Genomic DNA, 25,211 nt, shown 5'->3' with positions numbered 1-25,211 from the left:
CTTGAGGCCGGGGGTAGAGGGTCCCCTCAAGTGTTACAGATATGGAAAAGGCTGAGGACCACAGACTTAGAAAGAGTGGTTTCTTGGATCTTAAATGGGACCTTTGGTGCCACTAAAGTAGAAGAAAATACATAGAAGAAATAAGATTTTTCACTTATAATTGGAAGTTCACTGGCCAAAAATATTTTATGATGGTTGTTTCAGTAGGCTGTCATTTCCTGCACAGCTGCTCGCAGTTAAGCACCATTTCATGGTAGATAAACCATAACCAGCTGTAGAGTACCAGTAACTTACACAGTAACTATTAAAGCTGACAACTTGGTGTCTGTTACAAACTGGATTTCCACTCCTATTCAGATACAAGAAGGAAATGAGGGAGCCAACATTTGGTCCTAATCTTCCTGAAGTTCCCCATGCCCATGAATTTGGAGAGACGAAAGCAACTTGTAAGCTGCGCACACAATCCAAAATGGCTATTTGATTAAGATTCTGCTAGGAATGTTAGTGCAGTTTTGAGATCGTTCTGCTACATAGGAGTAGCTCTACAGCTCAAAATCTAACTGTACATTTATAGCAAACCAATCTATTACAAAAAAAATAAAACCACATCAAGGTGATTAACATGAGCAGTTGGTATCCGTATAGTTCCAGGTTAAAAATCTAGCAAAAACAGAGTATATGAAAACCATGAAGGCAGCAATTAAAAACCCATGGGCTTTATGATGCCTGCCCAACAAACACACCATTTTTCATAAAATTAAAAGCAGGTATATTGTATCCTAACAACCACAACTCTAACCAACATGACACTTAACTTTGTTACCTAAGCATTTTCTTTACTAGGAATTTTCTTACATAGGAGACCTTATCACTGGAATATATATTATTTGTTAGTAAAATTTATAAACTTTTTAAAATGACAGCATATAGAGTTTCTCAAGAAGAATTCAGACATGTATGGATACATAAGCATCTTTAATGTGCAGTGTTTATAATTTTTAGAACACAGATGAAAGAACATTTATTTTGGGTCAATGTTAAAAGTTGTTGTGAGGAAATATGTATTTGTTTGAACTTGAAACAAATAACAAGCTTTAAAAACTCAAGCCATTGTCCCTTGGCTAAAGGAAGATATCTGTTGACTCTTGGGCATGGAATAAATATTATTTTTTCAGCAAGCTGAAATCAGCCTGCTGAGAGCAACAACACACACTGCTTTTGCACACAAAATGTGTTTGATCCTGATGCTCATGAAGGCAAGGTCAGACATTTGCCATCTTCAGGCCCAAATCCTACATGAAACCAAGTAGATACACATATATATGCACACACACACACACACGCACTTACGTTTAAATTAAAAATATATTGTACCACTGCAAAGTATCCACCTTCACCAACTCAGGCAAGCACAGGAGCACTGGAGGAGATCACCGGTATTTTTTGTCAGATTGTTTTGTTTTGAAATGCCTACAACTGGAATTCCTGTATTTCTGCGGGGATCCTGTGTAGCACATTCCAGGGCCCACAACGGAGAAGGACACTGGGAACAGTCAACATGGACGTAGCAAGGGTACATCATACCTGAGCAACCTGATGGCCTTTGACGTTAAAATGAGTGGATTTAAGGACGAGTGTAGGGAGGGCAGTGACTGTCTTCGATGGCAATTTTAGCAGGAGGTTTGGCGCTGGCTCCCAAGCTATTTCTATGAAAGTTAAGGGTGCCACAGCCTGGAAAACCAGACCAGTAAAAGCCAGCTCTGTGGTTAATGGTGACGCCCTGCCTGGAGGCTCTGGCAAGTGAAGTCCCCACCCAGAGGTCTGCAACCTGGGACCTGTCATGTTTAACACCTTCATTGATGACACGGAGGAGGGGATAAGGTGTGTTCTTGTCAAGTTTGCAAATGACATCAGAACGGTGGGTGCAGCTGATGTGGCAGAGTGTGTGCTCCAAGAAAGCTCAAGACCACTGTGCTTGCTTTATACAGCGATGTGCTACTGAAGGTCAAATGTGGCAAGAAAAATTTTCACATGGAAAAGGAAATAATATTCACAGAAACTCAAAGACAGGCTGGCCAGAGAGAGGCTCTAGTCATGGCTCAAGGCTCTATCCACTGAACTGTACACAAAGTCAAAGCAAGAACTCCCTGTTTCAAGTACCTATCAAAAAAGCTTGAAGAGAAGAAAAGCTTTTTGGGGCTAGAAAGCATCTCAAACAGCTAAGAATCAGAAATTTGATAAATTATCTGGATGTTTTTAGAAACATTTTCCTTTGCCTTCGCAAGGCAAATGTGCAAATCCAGATGGCAGAGGACCAAACCAAGACTTCACAAAGCGTAACGTTTCCAGAGGCTGCTGCTTCTTCTCAATGCAAATACAGCTTTTCATACTTCATCAGTTCCATGGTATAATACAGTTTTCCTTCCTTCCATGGAAAGAGCTGTTTGCTACTATTAAAAAGGGAGTTCAGTAGGACTGAAAAAAGACAGTGTGAAAAAACTGGTCTTTCAGGTATGAAAATCAGGATTTCCCCTAACTTAGCTGCCTGAAACCTCCCATCAACATAATTAAGCAAATATCAAGTGGACCCTGACAACCGCAAATGCAAACATAGCATCAAACAAATAACAACTACTACTGTCTTGTTCAAGCCATTTCACAATGCATGTTTAAGTCATTTCAATCTTTTTGCATTTACATTATGCTACGTTGCATTTTCTGTAAGTCCAGACTTTCTGTAAATCCATTTCCCATATTTTCTGTAAATCCGGACTTGAAATGACACAGAGGACACAAAAATCTAGCTCTATCTCAGAAGACACCATTAATTGAAATCACTTGGAATTAACATTGCATACCAGCAAAAAAAAGAAACTGTAAAAATCCTGGTTTACTATTAAACTTTTGAACTCAGTCTGTTAAATTCCTTTGCAGATAAAGAGTTATTTTTGGCCAAGTGATGAATGTTTGCATTTCATCAGGATTAATGGATATAGGGAAATTATAGAAATAGAATCAGAATCATCTCATCAAGTATATCACTGGCACACCTGACACCTCATTATTTTACAGAAAGGGAAAACAGCTGCAAAGTTGTTTGAGGTAAACGTAGAAGTCTACTGTAAAAAAATTATTCTTAAATTATACTACTTACTCTGCTTCTGCATGGCAATGTTTCCCTGCCGATTGCTTTCTTGATCTGAGGCAAAACCTGTAGAAGGGTATGTCCTAAGACATAGACGAAACCACAGAGAGAAAAACCTCTCTGGAATTCAATTTATATCCCCTGCTTCACTCTACTGTGGATAAACGGAGCATCTGCAAACATGTAAACACTACTGTAAGCAGACAGTTTATGAGCCTGGACCATGTATCTTTCCCAGTGGAAGAGAATGGAGCTTGCATTCTGGTGCACACTATTTAGAAAGGGAAATTAAAACATTTTAATTGAAATTGAATTTTTAAACTCTGAAACACCAGACAGGGGTGTCACACTACAGGGAGCTGGGAATAAATTAAAGCAGCTTTGTGCTATGGTTTTGTAAATTTTGTTCTAGGGCTGACTTTGTGAGTTCTTTGCAGGGAAGAGGTTATCTGCAACAGACACAAGCTGTCCGAAATAGTAACGTGCACAAGACACCCAAACAGAGATTGCTATATTTAAAAAGAGTATGGAAATAAAAGGGCAAAGAGAGAAAGGTTATTACACGTATGAAGAGCTAACAATCTCTGTTCCTCAGGGGAATGTAAGTGACATATGTGCTACTCTCCTTATCTTGGTTAGCCAGAACCTCCCAAGTGCACGGACCTTCCCCTGTCCCTTCCACCAGCAGATACGCTGTCACACATTCGCGCTTTCCAGGGTACCACCATAAATCCCTTCTCATGAGATTCTTGTCTTCAAGTGTAAATCAGTGTGAATCAACTTTTCTCAAGCGTGAATCAACGCGAACCAGCAGGCCAGGGACTACATTTCACACCTGGAGCCTTCCCCATATTCAGCAAAAAAACCTCTAAAAACTTGGGCTTGAAGATTTTTCTTTGCATTTTTTTTTATGAGACATCTTCTCCAAGAAACCCAACCATCTCAGAACTCAGCACAGCCAGTAAAACAGTCAACTGCTTTTTTAAATAAAAGTCCACTGACATTTAAAGACAGAAATGGTGAAAGTATTCACAGGAGCTTTAAAGTTATTATTCCTTTATCCGACTTTATTCTATTTGACTTCCAAACTGCTTCCAATCAACTGGTTAGCATTCACTATGCAATTAGGTGCTACAGAATTATTTAAATGTATTATATCAAATTTAATGAGAGCAATGGCAGAGTCCTACAGCTACTTGGCAGAGTACCTTCATGCCCAGTGCCTTTAAGGAATCAAACACTCTAATATTTACTTCATTTACTTTAATTGAATATACCACTTTTTGCAGTGCAAACAATTGTATTCTTGAGCTAAAAAAATAATTAAATCTGTCCTTTACTTTCATATTCTCCCTAACATTTCCAAGGGACAAACCTTGCTTTTCGATATTTGCAGCTTCCATATATGTTATAAATGCATTTCCTCAAATGTGCTAGAGGAGGAATGCCCCCTACTTCCTCATTTACCAGAACTGATTAGGTAGCTAAGATAATGAAGCCACAGAGATACCAGTATAGATTAAACACAAAACTATCGCAGTGACTTTAAAAGTCACCTTAAATGTACAATGACATCTGAAAGTCACACAAAGTATTCTAAAACTCCAGGACAATGGCAAAACAGGAGGAATAATACTAACAAGTACATTTTCCATGAGATTTAATGCATAACACGTCTAAGCACTACCTTTTCCATTTTATACCTGAACAAATTAAGGCACTGCAAATCTCAACGACAGCAAGCAGCATGTAGTTCCTGACGCACATCATTTGCTGCAGCTGGTATAGCTTCTTCCTCCTTTGGAGAGGCAGTGCTATAAAAATAAGTTCTCAAAATGCGAGTCAACAGTATCCATTCTAAAACATAAAAGTGACATATAAAGGGGCAACACTGATTAAAGACTAATTCAAGCATTCATTTCTGTCTTAGTATACACAGAATTGACATTACTGTACCAAAAAGCCACTAATACAACAATTTCATTTCTGTTCCATTCAGGCAGCAAAAATAGCAAGGTGAAAAAACGCAGCCAGTATCTGCCAGACACTGACAGATGAAATGTATAGTGTTGGAGCCAGCCGTGGTGAAACACCTGCAGCAAGAGAGGAGCTACAGCCTCAGGTGTTCTGCAGAAAGTGCCCAGGAAGCCTGAGGGGGAGCCCCACACCAGGGGACACAGCTTTTTATGTCTCCTTGGCTCCCCATGAATGCCTAGCACCACCCTTACAGAAAACAGAGGGGACCACTTTGTACTTCAGAGCATAAATGATGTTACTAATGATGCTACAACTGTAGCTGGACACCTACTTATACTCCCAGAAATCTTACGACAAAAATAAATGCTCCTCTGATCAACGAATATCCTAAGCAGACCTTAACTTCTACCCAAGTTTAACTGTTTTATACAGTCAGCCTACAGATGCCAGACCTGATAGTCCTCAGTGATCCTTTATCAGCAGTGTAATGGGAAAGGTTAATTTAAAAAATTAACCGTATGCCTTTTTTTCCCTCCTGTTGCGTATTTTTTCTCCCTGGTTGTTAGTGGAACGGGATAAAGCCATAGTTCAAACACAGCTGGTCTCCATGCAGGCCACGGCCACCTGAAATCTGTGCAACACCCACCCCTCTTCATTGAGCTTGGCAACGCAGACAGTCATTGCACCCACACACTATGGAAGCAGCTTCTCCCCTACTCTCAGCCAAACTCGGGAACATTTAAACTACATGAAACATCAAACTGATGTCATTTCCCTTTCTGCTACTTCTCTGTTTTTTCTCAATGCACCAAGTCTCTTCCGCTCCCCCAGGCAGTCAGAAATGACAGATAAGGGAATGCAAAGAAATGGAGTGTGAATGTAAAAGGAAATATAATTGGTTCAAGACTCTCTACTGTCTTCAATTTTGTACAGTCATTTACAGCTGTCTAAAGTGTGTGAAACACTGGCACCCAAGTGAGTGAGTAGGCAATTAAGATTTTGTACTCTTTCACCATCACTCTGCACAGATGTAAACTATTGGATAGGGTATGAGACAGCAGCGACACACTGAGCGCTCTGCCCTGGAGATCGCACTGCTCTGCCGAGAAGGACACTGCTTCTCCCTGACATGTCTTCACAGCTCAGTCCTGGAAGATGCTGAACCCTCGGACCCCAATCCAGCAGAAGGGCTTAAGTGCCTACTTAACGTTGCAAACTCATGCATGTAAATACTTTAATTATTTGCAGCAGGGTATTTTGTAGGCAGGGAATGTAAGGCCCCAAAACCAGGCAAGCTCAGCCCAGTGTTACTCAAGAAGTTCAGCCAAACATTTTAGGTTTTGACCATAAAACCAGAAACCCTTTAAACAACAGTATGAGGCAAGCCAGCATGAAGTTCTGTATTAATAAAACTAAGAGCAAGTTAAGGTAAATTGAGAGTTATTTTAGAAACTAAAATTGCCTGCAACGCCTAATGCCTACGTGTATTTGCTAATGAAATGGACAACATTTTCCCTAGGTCACAGACTGAAGTTCAAGCCTGTCCATAATTGCTACCGATTGATTACCAGGCTGTAGCAAATTAAATGGTAGTTTTACTTTAGTTTTATAGATGTGCTCAGAACAGTTACAACCTTTCCTTCAAGCATCAGCATAAAGACAGGGGCTAGGATTGCTAAATGGAGCTTTAATTGAGCCTCAGACTTCAGTACAGGTCACTGTAAGAAGGGGTGGACTGGGGAATGTGACTAATGTAGAAAAATTGCATAGAACGGCTGCAACAACACAGGTAGTTGCAAAGTTGTGGGTGGTCAGATAACATTATGTTTTAAATCATTAATTAAAAATCATAAACATAGATTTATAAATATTCACATTTAAATTTTCTTCTGGGCTATTTAGCAGCACATTCTATTTTTTTTTATATCAGATTAAAACATAAAAGAACAGTATTCTTGTTTGTTTATTTGTGTTCTGACTGATTATGTAAAACATTCTTAATACACTTTAGGGACTGAACAAAACAGGAGAGTCATCTTTTTATTTAAGGAGTTTGCACTGACTGAAAAATTAAAAGAACTTGCATTGTTTAGAGGAAATAAGGGCCTTAAGTCTACACATAAATTTATGTATGCATCAGTGTGGTAGTTCTCAAACTAACTGCATTAACTGTAACTGTCTAAACAGAAAATATGCCTTTTCTAAGCAAACATTTCTTCTGTCTTAATTTAATCTCATAAATTCTTAAAGGGTACCAACAGGACCATCCTCACAACTGTCAGACATTGGGTTTGTTTCTTTGCCTCTCAGGACAATACAACCCAAAATACACAGCATATTCTAAGTCATTATTCTCCAAGTCATTTGCCAAACTACAGATGAATTGTAAACATGAAGAACAAGTTAAGCCTATTCAAGCCCACAAAAAAAAAAAATTAAAAAAAAATAAATCAAGTCTTTCACAGTAAACTCTGCTATAATTTCCTGATGTAGGTCAAAACTCAGCAGGAAATCACATTGTCTATTTTTATCCCAGTTTACTGCAAGTGCTTTACCTTTCTGTTTTCTTGATAAGCACAGCCCTGAAGATTTGTTCCTGGGGAGATTTCTCTTTTTCATCAGTTGGTTGCACGAAAGGGTGGACAGCAGCCAAGACGAAGCCCTGCTGGTACAATTCTTGCAGCTGAGCTGGAAGATCACGCAAGGAGGAGAGCTTGATTGCAGATGATCCTGGCAGCTCAGCTGGAAACAAAAAGAAATTGGTCAATAATCCTACACTGGACTATCATGTTTTTTAAAATCCTTGGTCAATAATCCTACACTGGACTATCATGGCTAATAATCTAATCTAGGCTCTTCCGAGTCAAGCAAGCTTCCCGGTGATCTGCAATATTAACACAAAAATTGACCTTTCCTGAAGGCCGTTTTATATTTCAGATTTTAACCAGGCTGTCTTGGAGAAGGACTTGTATCACACAAGAAACCAGTGCAATTAAACAAGAAGTCATACACATTAAAATGCCAAATTCACTACACAGTCTGGGAGAGGCAAAGTGGAGGATTTAATAAAAACAAGGCAGTCAGTCATAAGTCATTCTAAGGTTTAGCAGTTGTTACAGCATTGCAAGCTGAAGAGAGCAAGCCATGAGTCAAAGATATAAAACAAGAGAAAAAAGATAGATAATAATGGTAAAATACATCAAATTCAAAAGCATTGAACAGAAAGCATTCATCTACACAAAAGCTGCATTATCAGACTAAGAGATGACTGATGCAAAATGCTGTTGAGATCAACTATCTACCAAGGTGTCTGAAGTACTTTGTAGATCTATTGGTATCAAGAACACTAGGAGCAATGCATGCCCATAGTGATGAGAAACCTTCTAGAACAGACACTAAACTTTATACCTCAGGGTTTAAGCAAACCTATACATACAGGAGATGATTCCTATACATATTAGAGATAAGGATTAGACCTAGTGCATGAAAATAATCCATCCCCAATCTGTTTACTGGGGGGTTTTATGCCTTCTTGTGAGGCATCTGATGCTGACTCCAGTCAGACACTTGACATACACACAGATACTGCAGCCAGTAAAGCAATTGCCCTCATTTCCTTGGAGTCTTGTGGGCTCCAAAAGAAAATCCTATAAGTCACCTAAAATAACCTTCCATTCTCTTCCTCTCTACATCAGTAATTCTTCACATGTTTTTCATATTTTATGTGAAAAGACATCTTTCTTTCCTGACCTTTGCCTCCTCATTTCCATCTCCCTTGGGGGACATTTATTATTTCCTCCCTAACCACGCCAGAGCATACAGGGTGGTGAGGTGCTGGATGGCTTCCCCTCCCACTGAAACCAATAGGTAGGGGATGTTGCAATAAACACGACAAAGGTTCCCAGCACCTTGCAGCCCTTCGTTAAAAAAAGGGCTGGAGAACGGTGTGTATAAAAGACACCAGCTATGCAAAATAAGGTTTCATTGTACTCCTTTTTTTCATCAAACTGTGTGGCTACCCTTTATGAATAATGAAAGAGGTTATCAAAAAACTAATAAATATTCAAAACCAGTAATACAGATGAATAATTTAAATAATAATAGAATAGCTGTGCTTGGTATGCTTCTGCTTCATATAAGACCATGTTCCAGAAGAGGATAATGGAACTTTTTGACCAAGAACTATAAGATGCAGAATTTTTATTGTTTTTGCAAATAAAATGAGAAATCCAAGCAACGTGTACATTGACAGACAATAGGCCTCTACCTTCTACAACAGCATACAAATCACTTCAGAATCATAGAAAGAGATGGCCCAATGAATAATGCATAATAAATAATAAAACTGACTGTTACTTACTGGACCCTACTAGGGCTCAAAATGGGGGAAGAAACCCACGTTAGAACTACTTTTTCCGTCTTGTGGCTCAGAGACTCCAAATATTTTAGACTACACAGCAAATATTTTAAATCATTAAAGGAATATGAAAGCCAGAATATCTTTGTAAACGAATCTTTGGTTTTACTTGAATACAATGGAATGACTAAACACTGTTCAGTAATGTTAATTCTGGTAATGGTGCTTCAATTTTTAACAATCATCTATGAAAACTGATGCTTGTCTTGCATATGAACCTAGTGTCTGGATTCTTCTGAGGATGCCTTGGTAAAGCTAGTAGAAAGTCCAGTCATTAACATGGTAGAATAATTGCTTCCTCCTAAAAGCTAAACACAAGAGGAAAGCGTAAAAATGCATGTAATTGGAGCCTTGGGATGTACATTTGATGATTTAAAAAGAAAGGCAACAGAAAACAGAGCTGGGAGGGATTATCCAGTTAGTCCATCCTATTACCTAGAGGCAGGATCAGTTCTAGTTAAGCTATTTCTCACAGTTTTTCTCATCTATTTTTAAAAACCTTTAGTAATCACGATTCCACAAGCCCCATAACTCATGTTTCAATACTTCTCTATTTCTACATTCAACACCTTTTCCGAGCACCTGGCCTAAATTTCCCTCTCTGAAATTCAAGACTGCTACTTCCTTACTACAATATTTCTTTTCTGCATCAGCATTTTCCAACTCCTACGACCCGTCAAAATTCAATCTTACCTTCTTTAGACTGTACAAACTCAGTCCTTTCAATGTTTCCTGTTCCTTGTGTTTTATCAACTTCTAAATAATTTTTGATGGTGCAATTATCTTCAATTGGTCCACATCCTTCTTCAAGTATAGTACCTAAGCCTCACCACAATGATCCAGCACAAATCTCAGCACCGATTTGTAGAATGGAAAAGCTCCTTCATGCTTATTATACTCTTTAAAGTTAGGTTGAAAAAGGACATCTCACCTTCCTAAAGATTTACATTCATCATTCAACAGGCTTCAAACTTAAATTACAAGATTTCAATTATTTCTTCAGCTAATTCTTCTAAATTCATACCTGTAGGTTCAACCTACTCAAAACCACCTAATTTATAAAACCAGTTGATCTACTATTTCCTTACTTTACCTTAGAAAAATGCTAACATTTTCAGAAAACCTTAGACAACTTCCAATAAAATCCATTAAAACTTTTGGTTTAATTGTTAAAGAGAATTCTAATCATGCCACTTTCAAAAGCAAAAGGAAAATCAAAATTGCGTGCAACAGGGCTTTGTGTAAGGTAAAAGAGCAAATGAAATACCATATAAAATTTTGTGTGTAGCTTATTGTAAGCCTCTATTTTGCCAAGAGATAAAGTTGAATTCTTTTAGCAGTCTCCATGTTGCTCTTGAAATGCAGTTAGCTCTAAGTCTGATATTCTGCACCTTGTTCCCTTATTTATTGTTGCATTCATAACCTGACTTCAAAAGATTCCTTCGTTTATTCTGCCTACATCTAAGACCAGTGTGTAAAAAAATTGTAAATGACAGATGTCGTGTTTTTCAATTTTGCTGAGGCTGACAGTGGAAACAGAAGTGCTGGCTGCTTTTGGAACTGACTATCAGACAAATTAGTTTGTTGCCTGACTGATAATTGAAGCTGAAAACACTTCCAGAAATTCTTGGATACATACAGAAAATTACAGCTTAGAAATCCTTCAAAAAGAAAAGAAAGTTTGTGTTACACAACTGATATCCCTAAGACGACTTTCCTGGGTCTAGGGACTTGTGCATTATTTGCTGCTAATGGAAAAACCTGACCAAACACTCACACTGTCCCCAACTTCCCACAAAAAAATCAATAAAAGGATTGTGTTGACATAAAAATCCACAGGTTGAGTCATGTATATTTGAAAGGAGTCATCTCTGCAGCTCCAAAAAGCAATTGATGGGAAACAGAAGGTGGTGGTGCAGTGTGCTACAGGGACCCTGAGGGACTGACAGCAGGCTGAGAAATACGGCTGGGGAGACAGGTATTGGGGAGAACTGGTTCCTCCTCTGCGTTGCCTCCCTGCCTCCCAGTGCATCATCCAGGGCTGCTACCACAGAGGCTGTTTGATAACAGCCACCGACCAGCTTCAAACTGAAGCATCTCTCGTGGCCTATGACAATTGTGCTATGTTCCACGCTAAGGAGGTAGATGTATCCTGATCATATATTAAGAGAAAATACAGTTACAGCAACTGTGGGCTAATTTTATTATGTTAAAACAATAGATTTGGGTACCTTTGTGATGCTATAACCCTACACTTTTAAGTAAAAAAGGTATATTATGCTTTACAAAATAAAGCATGGATCCATCTATGAGCTCGTGCTTAATAAAGACAATCATCAACTACAGTACATTTTTATATAATATATATATTGAACAGGATTAGATGCTTTTAACTCTATTCTATTTGATAAGTAGCAATTTTCCCTTCCTGCTAGTTACCTTTATGACAAAGCTAGACGAAACTTTATTGGTTTTTAATTTCTTTCTACTTGATTGATAGCTATGCTCCAGGAAAAATAAAATGTTAAATGCCAAAATGGCATTTATTAAATTTCTCTTTACTGAAATGGACAAAGAGTCAAATTTAGGTCAGTTTCTCAATGCTTATCCTTAATACTTTATTTAAAAGTACGAGCATACAGTTCTACTCTAAATTTCTATTATTCTGTATTAGGTGTTTATTTAGTTTGCTTACTCCAAGAAAACAAATTAAATGCTGGGATTTGTTGGACGACATTTTTTAACATATTTTCCTTATTAAGCTTTTATGCCCTTATTCCAGTCACAGCTGTTGAAGACCAGCGGAGCCCTTAATGACAGTTCGTATTACATATGAAAATGTTCCACAAAAATACTGGACTCCTTTTAGCTAGTTTCCGTTTCCTTTTTGAAGTTTTCACATTCATCTGTGTTTTCAAAGTAATGATCCTCAATTAAGTAACCTTTTTTCCTTTGCATTAAAACAACCAAAGACCAAATTGGTGTATACATAGATCATACACACGCTCTGTCTTTACCAGGTACAGAAGAAAGCACTGTGCACCAATACATGCCCAAAACGAGGTGCATAATGGGGTATGAAAAAAGAAAAAAGAAGACCAGCAAACTCGCTGGACCCAGACTATTAATCAATGCAGCAACTCGGTCCCCCGGCAGCCGCAGGCACAATACTCCTATTCGATCAGGATTAGCACACACCAGCAGGCTCAGACCCTTTAATAAATACAGTTGTAATCGTTTTCTTTTTCAATGCACAGCATGAGGATGTTCCCAAGCCCGTGGTCGTTCCTGTGAGCCATTCACATTGGAGGCACCCAGAGCCAGCGACCTATGGAGTCACTCGTGCTCCTCCTCATACCTCCACTTTCCAGCACTACAAACCTTGCAGGCCCTTCTGCAAAGCTACAGCTCCTCCAGGTGACTCATGGGAAGGACAATGTCATAGAATGGTTAGAGTTGGAAGGCACCTTAAAGATCACCTAGTTCCAATCCCCTGCCATGGGCAGGGACACCTCCCACCAGACCAGGTTGCTCAAAGCCCCATCCAGCCTGGCCTTGAACACTTCCAGGGATGGGGCAGCCACAACTTCTCTGGGCAACCTGTTCCAGTGTGTCCTCACCCTCACAGTGTCCTCACATCTCCCCAGGAGAGCTCAGGGCTTATGGAGCCCTCAGAAGAGGCAGGCGGCTGACAGAAGAGCCAGAAGGGCAACCACAGCACAGATCTCTCCACTGCAGGCCCAAAGACAGGTAGTTGCCCCTGAGCAGGGTTATGCCAGTGAGCTAGAGAGGAGCAAACCTTCAGGCACAAAACACACTTAAGTCAATCCTACTCGCTGCTTCCAGGCAGCTCGCTATCCAACATGGATTTTTTGCTGCTGTCCTTCTAAAGCAGCCAAATCTCCCTCCTGCACTCTGCAGAGCACAGAAAGAATCTGGATAGTGGTCAGGTGTTAGTGTCTATGGTCCTTAACGGATCTAGCAATGAGCATGTAAGATGAAAACAAGGTACAAGCAAAATGATGGTCATATGGTGATACAGCCATTACCCCACACCATCTACTGATTTCCTGCAGGGCTTTATAATAGACGTGGCTATTTACCTCCTGCCTTTAGTGACCGCCTCGTGGCAAACAGCATGAGCTCGCTCTGTTGTGCCTCACGCATCCCACCAAGGTGGTCGTAATTGCATGTCTGCTGGCAGGAAACTAAATAGCAACAACGAATGGAGAGAATAATGTGGGAAGAGAGTATATAACTGAGCATGTGTGTGAGCAAATGCATAAATCTGGCCCGAGTCCACAAAATTTCCCATGCTTTCACACAGGGCACTTCCCGAGCATATTTATGATTGTTTATAACAGCCCTGATCATTTTGTAGAATACTAAGCAACCACACTTCCTCTATTTAGCATGAGGATTGCTGTTTCTTAATTTAATATTAATTCCTTTTCAGCAACTTTAATTTAATTTGAAGAAATCAAATCTACAGCAGACTAAGTTCTACTAGAGCAAAACTGTGTTCTTGCATCAAGGCCAGTCAAAAAAATTTAACTATACAGTTTGCCGTCAGAAGATGCTTTAAGGTCCCTTCCAACTCTAACCATTCTATGATTCTATGCAGTCTCACCTACATTAAAACATTTCATAGGAACATGTCAAAGGCAGCAAAGATTTTAATTTGGATAATGTTCAGAAGTTCAAATAAATGTAAAACATTAATGTTTTACATGACCGAAGCGGTTAAAGAAGAAACATTTTTGCAGCAGTTCTGTGAATTTTCACTCCACTTGCAATTTTGGCATTACCTGTATTACTGGAACCACGATTTCTTGTTGGAAGGTACAACTGCAGTGACAGAAGGCACACGCTAACAACAATTAGGCTACACAAACAAACCAGCGCTGCAAGCTGAACGCTGACTGCTAAATGAAAGACCATCCTGTCAGGTCTCTTTTTGGTTTGCCAAAGTCCCTGGGTTTATCCATGCAGGCCCTGAGGGCTGGATGGTACCACAGCTCCCTGCAGAGAGGTGAGCAAACATCAGAACTCACCTGGAAAAAGGTGCAGGGTAAAAATCTGTTGTGAAGTGTTGGCTTTCATCTAACAATGCAGCACAGACTGGAAAAGATCCCCTCTCTGTACTATAAATAAAAAAGTTTTTAAGGCACTTTTCACTGACTTATTTAGCAGTTGGTTTGGAACAGCTGAAAGAATCCAGATCATCATCCTTTCCAACTATTAAGGCTTGGCAAGACAATTCGGTACTCCAGAGAGCAGAAAGCAAACTGTTACTTGAATATTATCAAAACACTTATTGACTGATCCTGGTAGAACAGTTATTTCCAATCAGCGTCAATCTTAAACAACAACAACAACAACAAAATTAAAGCATCTATTGCAAATTTTCATTCTTAGTTACAAAGAGTAAGGAGCTCTCTTTTCTGCAGCATAAATTGTTTGCATGGCAAAACAATGCAGTCACGTTACTCTCACTTAACTACAACTATTCTTTCCTCGTCCAACCCACAAATAGCTTTTTGCCAACACCACCAACAAAAACCTATCAAAAAATCAGAGTACCTCCAATGAAAACTATAGACAAACCCACTAACAATGTAATTTAAAGAACACAAAGCAGTAAACAGATTTCTGGGGAGTTTTGTGAGGAATTCCAAATAATTAGTTCTAAACTAAAACCTACCAAACAAATGCTAAAGCAGTACAACTAAGCTAGCAGGAAATATATGGTGCTTCTGACAGTATTGCACAGCTTTAATTAGCTGAAACACACTAAAGCTACAATTTATGAGTTAAAAGCTCAGTATTTTGGAGTAACAACTGAACAAGCTGTATTATAGTCTCTTTTCCTTTCTAATGGATCTTGGGCTTCCATGGGGTATATAGAGAGGTTACTTAATTTCAAAGACAAGTAGACAGTCTGGGTGCATTACTGTTCAGGCCATTGGCAGGAGCAAGACACTGGATGTTAATATATCATGTTGCTTTTTTGGTTATGCTAAATGACTTTCTCAGTGGTGTTTCTTTCAATCTTCAAGGCAAATACAATAAATGTCCCATCAAAGAAAGTAATAATGAATATGCAACAGAAATCAGGACTTTAAATGAAGGATGACTGTTCAATAAGCTCCTAGTGTTTACTTTTAGTGAAAATGTAATAATGGAACTTAAAAATATTCAGAAGCAAAGCACTGTATCTTAAAGCGGCAGAGAGGGCAAACCCCACAGAAAGACCATGAAACTGCATATATATCCTTTGAAAGTATGTATGTATATAAATATGTATATGTATAGGTATGTATACATATATTTGTGCATATATGTAGACATAAACCAACAATCTTTTCTTTGCTTTAGGAAATAGTAGATATGTGCATTAGTCAAATCAAGAAAGTACTAAGATAACTCACAGATGCAATGAGAATAGACAACTTCGTCTCATCGATTGTGTTGTCTAATCACACTGCACCTGTGAGTTATCTCTTTTGTTGTCCAGTTGAAGTTTCATTTCCATATCTTGCAAGTATAAGCTAAATATCTTAAAAACTTGGTATATTTGCCACAAACATGATGTGATTATATATGGGGTACTTTCATTTTTGGTGTTTCAGGAAAAAGGAAATACCCAGGCTATCACCTCCACTAAGTGAAAAAACAACCACTAAACAGAAGTTTAGTTACCTTAATAAATTGACAAGCACTTCTTAAATTACTCACAGCTTACATATATCAGCTTGTGGGCAGAATTATGCAAAATGGGCAGAATTAAGACTACCTACTAGACACAAGAAGGGTTAATGACTGTGCAAAAAGAAAGATGATGAAAAATGGGAGGGTGTTCTCATTTAAACCTTCCACAGAAAAAAGAACCAAATCCTGTCCCATTTGTACTTAAGCAGCTATGTGAAATTATGGGGTTTTTTAATTTGTCCCTCCCTCCTTCTTGCTTCTACTTCCTAAATCGATGCAGACCAAACACAGAGACAACAAAGACAGATAATTTACATTTCACAAATCCAAGAAAACTCTAGTTATGTCTAAACAAAAGGGGAAAGTGTTCAAAGTTGCAATATTTAATTAATACAGATTGATTATCTGTATAAACTCCAAAAGGCTAGTATGAAATTGAATTAGAAAGGAGAGAAGGGGTTAATTCTGAACTGCAGGAAGGGCCAGCATGTTAATTCACATTTATTTCCAACCCCCCAAAAAGTACTGGTTCCCTGCCGTAAAGCCTTCAGACACCAGGTTAATCTCCTCATGGCAATCCGTTAGCTGCCAAAGTCAAACACCGAACGCTGTTCATTTCAGCAGCTTAAGAAGTAGTGAAACAGGACAAGTTAGATCCTCTCACTGCAAGCAGCCAGAAATCAAATACTTTAAGAGGGAGGAAAGAAGGAGCTACCCAAGGAGGGAAAAAAAAGGTGAAACATGCTGAAGAGATCTTCTGTTAACCGGTGTTATCACAAGATTTGCAGGACTGATGCTTCTTTTTCGCTTTGACCCATCTCTAGCTAATGTGCTCACCATTAGCAGCAATACCAATGAACACTACCAAGTTTCACATCTAACTCTGAAGCCTACAGAATCTTCTCATTCTCTACCTCCCATTCTTTTTAACATATATATATATCTTTTTTTGCTGGCATAACCCCCTCCTTTTCCTTCTCCTCTCCTCCTGCCTGTTTTATGCTTCACTTTTATGTTCTTTCCATATTTCTGGCAAATTTTCATTTCAGATTTTAGAACTGCAGAATATAACAAAGAAGTAACACTGGATTCTTCGCAAATTTTACAATAAGCAAACTTGGACTGCAGTAAAAGAACTGTAAAAAACACAGATAATATCCCCAGAAGAGCACAAAAAATTATGTACTTTGGTTCCAAATTATGCAGAAATTATTCATTATATAGAAGACTCTGCTAGATGAGAAAATCTCTGAAATGGAATTTGTAGCATTTCTTAGCTTTCCAAATCACTATATCCTATTGTCAATAAAATACTGCATGTGCTGACTCTTCAAGCAGTTTAAAAAGCGGAAAGGTTGATATATGAATCTACATATTTCACAGAATCACAGAGTCATTTGGTTTAGAAGGGACCTTTAAAGATCATCTAACCTCAAGGTTTCAAGGGGTTTGCACCACCTGCATACTCCACACCCCTGGCCTTCCACAGAAATTGTGAAAATAGGGATTTTAAATCCCAATCTATTCAACCTTTGTTGCACCTCCTGAGCAGCCTCATCACCCTTCTGTGCTTTGGTACCGTACAGGTACTGGGACGGGAAGAGGGGGTCCAGCTGGAACCACCTCATACTCTTAATTCACTACCTATTTCTTGTTTTCTTGGTTTTTCTTTTATTTCCATCCAAACCAACTGAGAACAACCTCGAGATTACTGTTTTTATTCTTAATCCAGCACAGATGAACAAAGTAGGTTGCAGGCATTATATCAGGGTTGGTTTTTTTTCCATACTCACAAGGTACTTAATAGCTATAAATCTGATTGAAGCCTAGTTTCCAAACCGAAAAATGACAAGAGCACTTCAAAACATTTCAGGAAAAGAGAGCAGAAAGAAGTCAACAGTAGTAACTGTGGCTGGATACATGCACTGTGATACAGTGTACATTTTTCATGACAAACTGAAAATTGTGATTAAAATCAAAGACTTGGCCCAACTCAGACAAACAGGAAGATAAAACTGCCATCAAAGTATTAAAATAAAAGGGCTCTTTTCCCCAGTTCACAAAATAATTGCTACATATCATAACTACATGCCAAAAGAAATAACTGGAAATTAGAACATTTAGAAGTTTGCATTTTATAAATTCAGCCTTCAACACAAAGATCTAAATTCACTGATATATCCACTAACCTCAGGAAGAAAGGTTTGGATTTATCAAGATAGCTCTTATTTCCCAATTCAACCTGTGCAATAGAGAACTGATAGTCTCCAGGGAAACCAAAATCCCCTTGGCAGGTCATGCCTATATATACTTTAAACATAACACTTCGCATTATATATACAGAAAAGGACAGATAGCTTTATAAATGCTTGAAGGCTTTATTCAAATGTCACCTGCTGGTTTCTGTTTCTTTTCACATTAAATCTCCTGTGTTTCACATGCATTTTCCCCTTCTGTTGTAATAGGTGTTTTCAGTTTTTCTTGTAAAATCTTATTTAGGATGATACTGTCTGCCAAGTTTGTTTGATTTTTTTTAAAAGCTAGAAATGGATTTTCTCCAATCCTGTCACTAAGGTCCATATACTACCCTACTTGAGATGTTCCCAGTTCTTGACTGCATCAACCAATAGCAATCCTTTTTTTCAAAAGGCAGTGGTACATACTAAGCACTTAATATTTTAAATTAGAGTAAGTAAAGTATCATAGTAACTTTCACCTTTTTAATCTTTTTCCTGGATTGAAATATTTTATCTTTCAGATAAAGAGAAGACATTTCCAAATTATGTGCATTTTTGGTTTGGAAGGTAACACGAAGTGTAACTTCTCAGTGTTCTTTTGGTGCTCTTTTATATCAAATTCCCCTATTTTGGAAATCTTGTAATTTTTCATAAATGTCTGTTAAATTGTTTTCAGCTTTACTGGCAAAACTAAGTAAATGTTCAAGCAACCAAAAATGTAATATACATTGTACAACTAAGCAAGCAGTGGTACTTGAAAATATATTCTCAATTAGATTTTGGCCCCAGATTTGGTTATGTTCGAAAAGAAAGTTGGGTAGGAGAATGGTACATGATGAAATTCAATATAAACAGGAGATATTCAGGGGCAGGTAAATTAAATTCAGAGGAAAGGGAGATATAATTTGTTTGGATTTTTTTTTTAAACACATTACCCTGTAATGATTCTAAGACAAACACTTCCAGGGGCACCTATGCAAGACCCAGAACACACAACAGCTGTTAGAGTGTAAACAGAAACAAACCCGATCCATCTAACTCTATCAAACTTTCCAGGAAAACTCCAAATTCGAAAAAGGAATAAAAGGTAAATTAGATTTCTCTTTGTTTCCAATCACTAGGCCTGCTTGGGGAACTGCAATGAAAAACCAAATGCAAAACAATCTCCAGAAAGTATTTACCATTTCTCTCGGCTCTCCTGCCCCACACTTCTACTTTTTGTTCTGCTGTATTGATAACAGGAATATATTCCCACCACTGCAAACTGTAAGAATGCCTCTGTTGGAGTATGTGAGTTTCCTGTGAAGAGTCTGTGTCTGTACACAAGCAAGATTTAAATTTTACTGTCACAGCAGACCTTGCACCACCCTCACAAAACTTGCTCCCAGTGCCACTGTTGAGCTGTATATGAGCATCTCAGCAACCCCATAAACTGAAGGGAACAATCCAGCTGGAACTAAAGCTTTTCTAATATTTGCAGAAATATTAGAAGAGGAAGATCTTGTGATCCAAATCCTCACTGTTTAAAATTATCACAGGGATCCCTCTCTCCAATGACATACTTCACATGCAAAGATTTGCACGGGAATGTATGAAATAGAGGGTGGCAGTAACCCCTATCAAGTAACTTCCCCAATGGTTCGTGATTAATTTGGCATGTGAAGAGCCATGTATTGCCCCATCTATGACTAGGGTAATGACCACATAAACTAAAACTAATTCTGAATAGAACCACCAAATGGATCAGCTACTTTGCAATGAATTAGGCAACTGTGTCCTTCAGAAATGAGATATGGGAGAGTTAGAGCTATACCAAAGAGGACCTACTTTACAGTCAACACATCATTGGATTTGCTGACTCTGTTGGTACACAAAGGTGGTTAAAGACTTGATTAAAAACGGTACCAGATAAAATACTTTTTGCTGGCTTTTTGCTACCTGTATCACTGTATATAGTGTTATTATACAAATTCCTACTCAAGTTCTTTTCCATTAGCATAGCTAATGAAGAGTGATTGCCACTGATGAGGCTTTTGTTCTCCAACCTCATTGCTGCCACAGCCATAGATTTCCCTTCTTTTTATTTCCCAATCCCTTGGATTTCTCAGGCTGATGAGAAACAGACTCTGTGGCTATGCTGGAGCAATGCACCGGCTCGCTGGCCAGCAAGCTGTCGCCAAGGAGAGGGTGCATGGCTTGGTTCTCCTCACCTTCCCCTGATCAATACAGGTCTCTGTCCTCTACACAACTGCCAGCTTCCACATAATCAGGAGCAGCCTAATTGTCTTTAAAAATTTCTAGCAAACTGGGTTTGGAATTACGTGGTTATAATTATTTGGAGGAACGAGACAGACAGACTGTGAGCCTTTTTTAACTCTCGTTTCCCTAGGAAACCAGTTCAGAAACAAAACAGAAAAACCCATCACACTACCACCTCCAATCCCTCGGAAAGAAAAAAAAAAAAAAGAAATTCCTTCAAAAATAAGAACCTGAAAAGAAAATCCTGCAAAAGGTATTATTGCCTTTTGTAACACCTCTAGTGGTGTATTTAACAGCGGTAAGGCTTTCACAGAATATTGAAAACGACTAGCAAGCAATAGCTCACCACTGGCACCTAAAAGAAGTATGTCACTGCCAAACACACCACATCACTTCAACTTGGCAAGAACGCTTGATAGAAATCCAAAGAGTAGTGGAAAAGGCTGTTAAAAGTTAACAAAGCACTTCCCAAAAGTACTGTTTTGTTTTTTTAAGCAAGTCTGCTAGAGCATGGGTGATGGATTTACTAAAGAAAAAAGTTTTTCTTGGCAAAAAAGCCCTGCTTTTTTTGCTTAGAGCAAATTTTCCTGTCACTCTCCAGAATTTGAACTCCTACTCCCTCGTTTCACAAAAATGTGGCCAGTTTCTGTTTTCAAGTGAAGAATTCCCACACAGTAATATTGATAGCATGCAAATCTATTGTTTAATACGGGTCATGGGAAAATAGCCACAAATTCAAGCATTATTAGAATGGAACAACCAAAGCTAAACTGTCTTTTTTTAATTTTTCATTTGCAATAAAATGGTTATTGTTGCAATTTGTTTGCAAAGAGTAGCAGGGTATTTCTGCAAATGTTTATGAGAAAGCACCATTTTATCTTTATTTCTCAGCATAGTTCTGTCAAAAAATTGCATCTAAAACATTTATTGGAAATAAAGATGCAAGAAGCAGAGACAACTTACCTTCAGAGCTGCCAAAGAATGAGTTAATGAAGTTATAATAATCTAATCCCAAAGTAGTAAGCATATGCGATAAAGATGTAACACATGTCCTGTCCAACAGGGACAGAATTCTCTTTCATGGTACGAAGGTGGTTATTAAAAAGCATTATGCAGGCAATCTTAAAATTTAAGACTTCCCTTAACCCCCGGGGTAGGATCCCTTTTGGGTTAGCGATATCAAAAAATTAGTTCCATAAATGCACAGTGTTACTGATTAAATAATAAAATACAGAAGCAAATAAACAGGTCAGATTCCCAGTTCTCTTTGTAAGGAGTAGAAAACAAATTTTACAGGTGGCACAGTGGTGTGCAATCATGCATGTTCACAGCCAGCACACACCAGCGGAAGCCCGGGGGCTACCTCGGGACCAAATCTGTGAGGGTGAGCAAAGCACAGCGCCTCCAGACCTTGGCTAACACTGTTCTTCTCACTGTTCCTAACAGCTCAACCCAAGGAGTGGTCACAAGCAGCCTCACATGGCTCTAACTTCTAAGCATATGACTGCCCACGTTCAAGATACTTTCACTTCTCTCCACTCCTAAGCATATTCTGCAAAACAGAGAATCATTTCTAAGTCCTTTTAGGTCAAGAAGGGCCAAACCTGCTACTGGATAATAATGAAATATCCCTGATAAAATGGTCTTGAGTTTTCACCAATGGTTCTGGAAGTAATCTCTGATAGTATCTGTTGATGAGCTGACCATTTTTTCCCCAAAATTTACTATAATAAAAAAACCTAAACAAACAACAAAGCCGACAAGTAGTGCAAGAGTGCAGCTTGAAAACAGTGTCTTACAATTATATAGTATTTTATTCAGAGAACATGTGGTGAAGAACAATGAAAATAATCCCACAGAATATGTACAATTTTATCTATTTGATCATTTGAAAAGCTTCATCAAGGCATTCAACCCAGCTGGAAAAATCGGGTAGAAGGACTGCAGAGAAAGACAGATGCTGCATCTGAGCTGAGCATTCCTAAGTAAATAAACATCAAAAACAAAACAAAACAAAAAAGCGATTCTGACACAGTTCCAAACTTTATGAGACAATAACTTAACAAAAGACCATCTATTCTGTCACTCTCTTTTCGTTCTTTTGTTTTGTGATTTGAGATAAAAGTACATGCTAATTTTTTTTGCTTACTGATAATCTGTACAATAATTACTAGTGAATTAACCCATGCAATTTAGCACTATTTGTCAATTCTTATATCAGTTGTTATTAAGAAATTCAGGAAACAATTGTTCAAATAAAAGAACACCAATAGAGGGCTTAGCAACTGAGGAACTACAGCAGTAGACTGTTGTTTATTTATATTTCACCAGTAACCATGTCTTGGCTTATCTCTAACTTTCTCAAACTCCATCTATTTATTTGTAAACCTCATACCTCATTCTCTTTCAGATTTAAGGCCTTTTATCAATTCATTGGGAAACGCATGGCACCCTTTAGGACTTCTCACATCCTTGATGTCTTTAATTTTTTATGTGCCACATAGCACGCAAAAGCCTCTGTATTCTCAGATGGAGATGAACTCTTTCAACTGATGACTGTTTAACAGAGACGGGTAATATTTTTGCAGTTCTTAACTCACCTGATGACTGTCAAGCTTGTCTTTCCTGTGTTGATCAAGAGCTGCAGCTCACAGCAAAGGCTTAATGAGATTCTCTTCCCCTTGAAAGGACTGCTTCTTTCAAGAAGAATCTGTAGCTAATCACTGCAAGTCTCAAGTTGAGAGGACGATTATTTGGGGGGAGAAGGAAAGGAAGGAAGCTGGAGTTCTTTACAATTTCAACTAAACAGAGCTCTGTTTATAAGAAAAAGGCAGGGTTTGCAAAACCAATTGGCTGGAAAGCCTTAAACTTGTAGTTCCCATAGAAGATCTTATCACAATGCATGGGTTACCATTTACCAGTAAGAGCCGTACCAGTCAGCTACAGCAGCTGAGTAAGCATCCGACTGAAATTTCTCATATGCCACCTCATCCCTGGGAAACCTCCTGACACTGCTGCTGATCCAAAGTTTATCGAATAGCACAGTGTGTCCCAAGTATCAAATAATTTGCAAAAGCATGACTGCACACAAACCAAGAGTTTGCTGGGTGTGCAAGTTATCTCACAGAGAGCAAGTTGCAATTTCATGCAGTAATTACGTTACCTGGACTCCTCTGAAGTCCAGGATATCACATACTCATATGACCGCAGTAAGATGAAACCAAGTCACCGTGTTTAGCACTTAAGATACGGGGCAAAAATATAAAACACATACCAAGGTTTTGCCAAGATACCTGAACGAGTGCCAAAGGAGCTAGCTTGGGAACTGGAAGCAAGACTAACACAGCTCTCAGCAAATGCTAATAAGTTATTGTCCTCCATGGGAGCCATGAACGTTTTTCCAGCCTGCCTCATCACTAAAGAGAAGGCCACAATCTGGAGGCCTGGATCAATCTTTATCAGCTTTGTAATATGTTACAGCTGTAAAATAGTAATGTTCAAACAGTATTTCACCATGAAATTACATTGAAGAGTTCTGAAATTGGGGCAGACTGGCCATGAACCTACAAGCAGGTGCCAGAAGCACTCAGTATTAAACTGAGAACTAATACAAAAAGGTGCATTACACCAGTCCCAATTTGAGAGGTTTGCTTGGCAATACATTTCCATCTTGTACAGACGGAACAGTTATTAGGGAGCCTATCATCTGTGCACATGCACACAGGCGCTGAAAAACAAAACAGAAACAAAGGTCTCATGTAGATAATGCATTATCACAGACATAGGATTGATGCCTCTCTCTATACGAAATCAAGGTAAAGAAAATGCAGTTCAGGTGTTGACACACAAAACCCATGCAAACACCGTAAGAAGACTAACCTAAAGAACAGTTAACACTTGAGACACAATCATTAAGGTTTGCAAACCACGTTATTTTTCTGAGTACAATATTCATAACCTTAATTTAAATTGCAGTCACAATTATGCTTGTTGCTAAAGCAACAATTCTATCTATTTACAGAACTGGGCAAAGGAAATGAAAAATCCTGCAGTTTCCACACACAATAGACATGATAGATTTAAACTACCTAAATGTTCCCTGGTTATTCTTCAGACAAAATTTAAATTGAATATTGATCTTTCCTAGAAATGATAGCATTTTAATGTCTACAGTAACCTTTCCTTGTGCAGTAATGAGAAGTAAGTCTAACAAACTCAGGTGAGGTTTTTCATGTCACTCTCAGATTCAAAAAACAAAACAAGTTATCATGGAAGACCCAAAATGGATCTGAACCTAGAAATGTAGGTTGTCTTCTTCAGTACAAGATCATGTGCTGTCCCATGCACAGTACTCTAAGTTCTATTCAGGCAGAAATCAATAGCAAATCTCGTCACAGTAACAGCCACAGTCCGTGCTGGGCTTCTTTGAGATCAACACAACAAAAAGGCATCCCTCCAGCAATGG

General features: G+C 38.5%; 1 protein-coding gene across 3 annotated transcripts in view; it reads right to left on the bottom strand.

Moving 5' to 3' along the window:
* RFTN1 (raftlin, lipid raft linker 1) overlaps window positions 1–25,211 on the bottom strand; it is a 96,529-nt gene that overhangs the window by 48,462 nt on the left and 22,856 nt on the right. For all 3 annotated transcript variants that reach the window (XM_014937890.1, XM_014937892.1, XM_014937891.1), the window contains exon 3: window positions 7,678–7,864. In XM_014937890.1, the coding sequence (XP_014793376.1) occupies window positions 7,678–7,864 (187 nt within the window). The remainder of the gene's footprint in view (window positions 1–7,677; window positions 7,865–25,211) is intronic.

This window comes from Calidris pugnax, unplaced genomic scaffold (assembly GCF_001431845.1).
Source record: "Calidris pugnax isolate Ruff unplaced genomic scaffold, ASM143184v1 scaffold11, whole genome shotgun sequence".
NCBI classification, from domain to species: Eukaryota; Metazoa; Chordata; class Aves; order Charadriiformes; family Scolopacidae; genus Calidris; species Calidris pugnax.
Note: the sequence above shows the minus strand (reverse complement) of the source record. Positions and strands in the feature narration are given on the sequence as shown.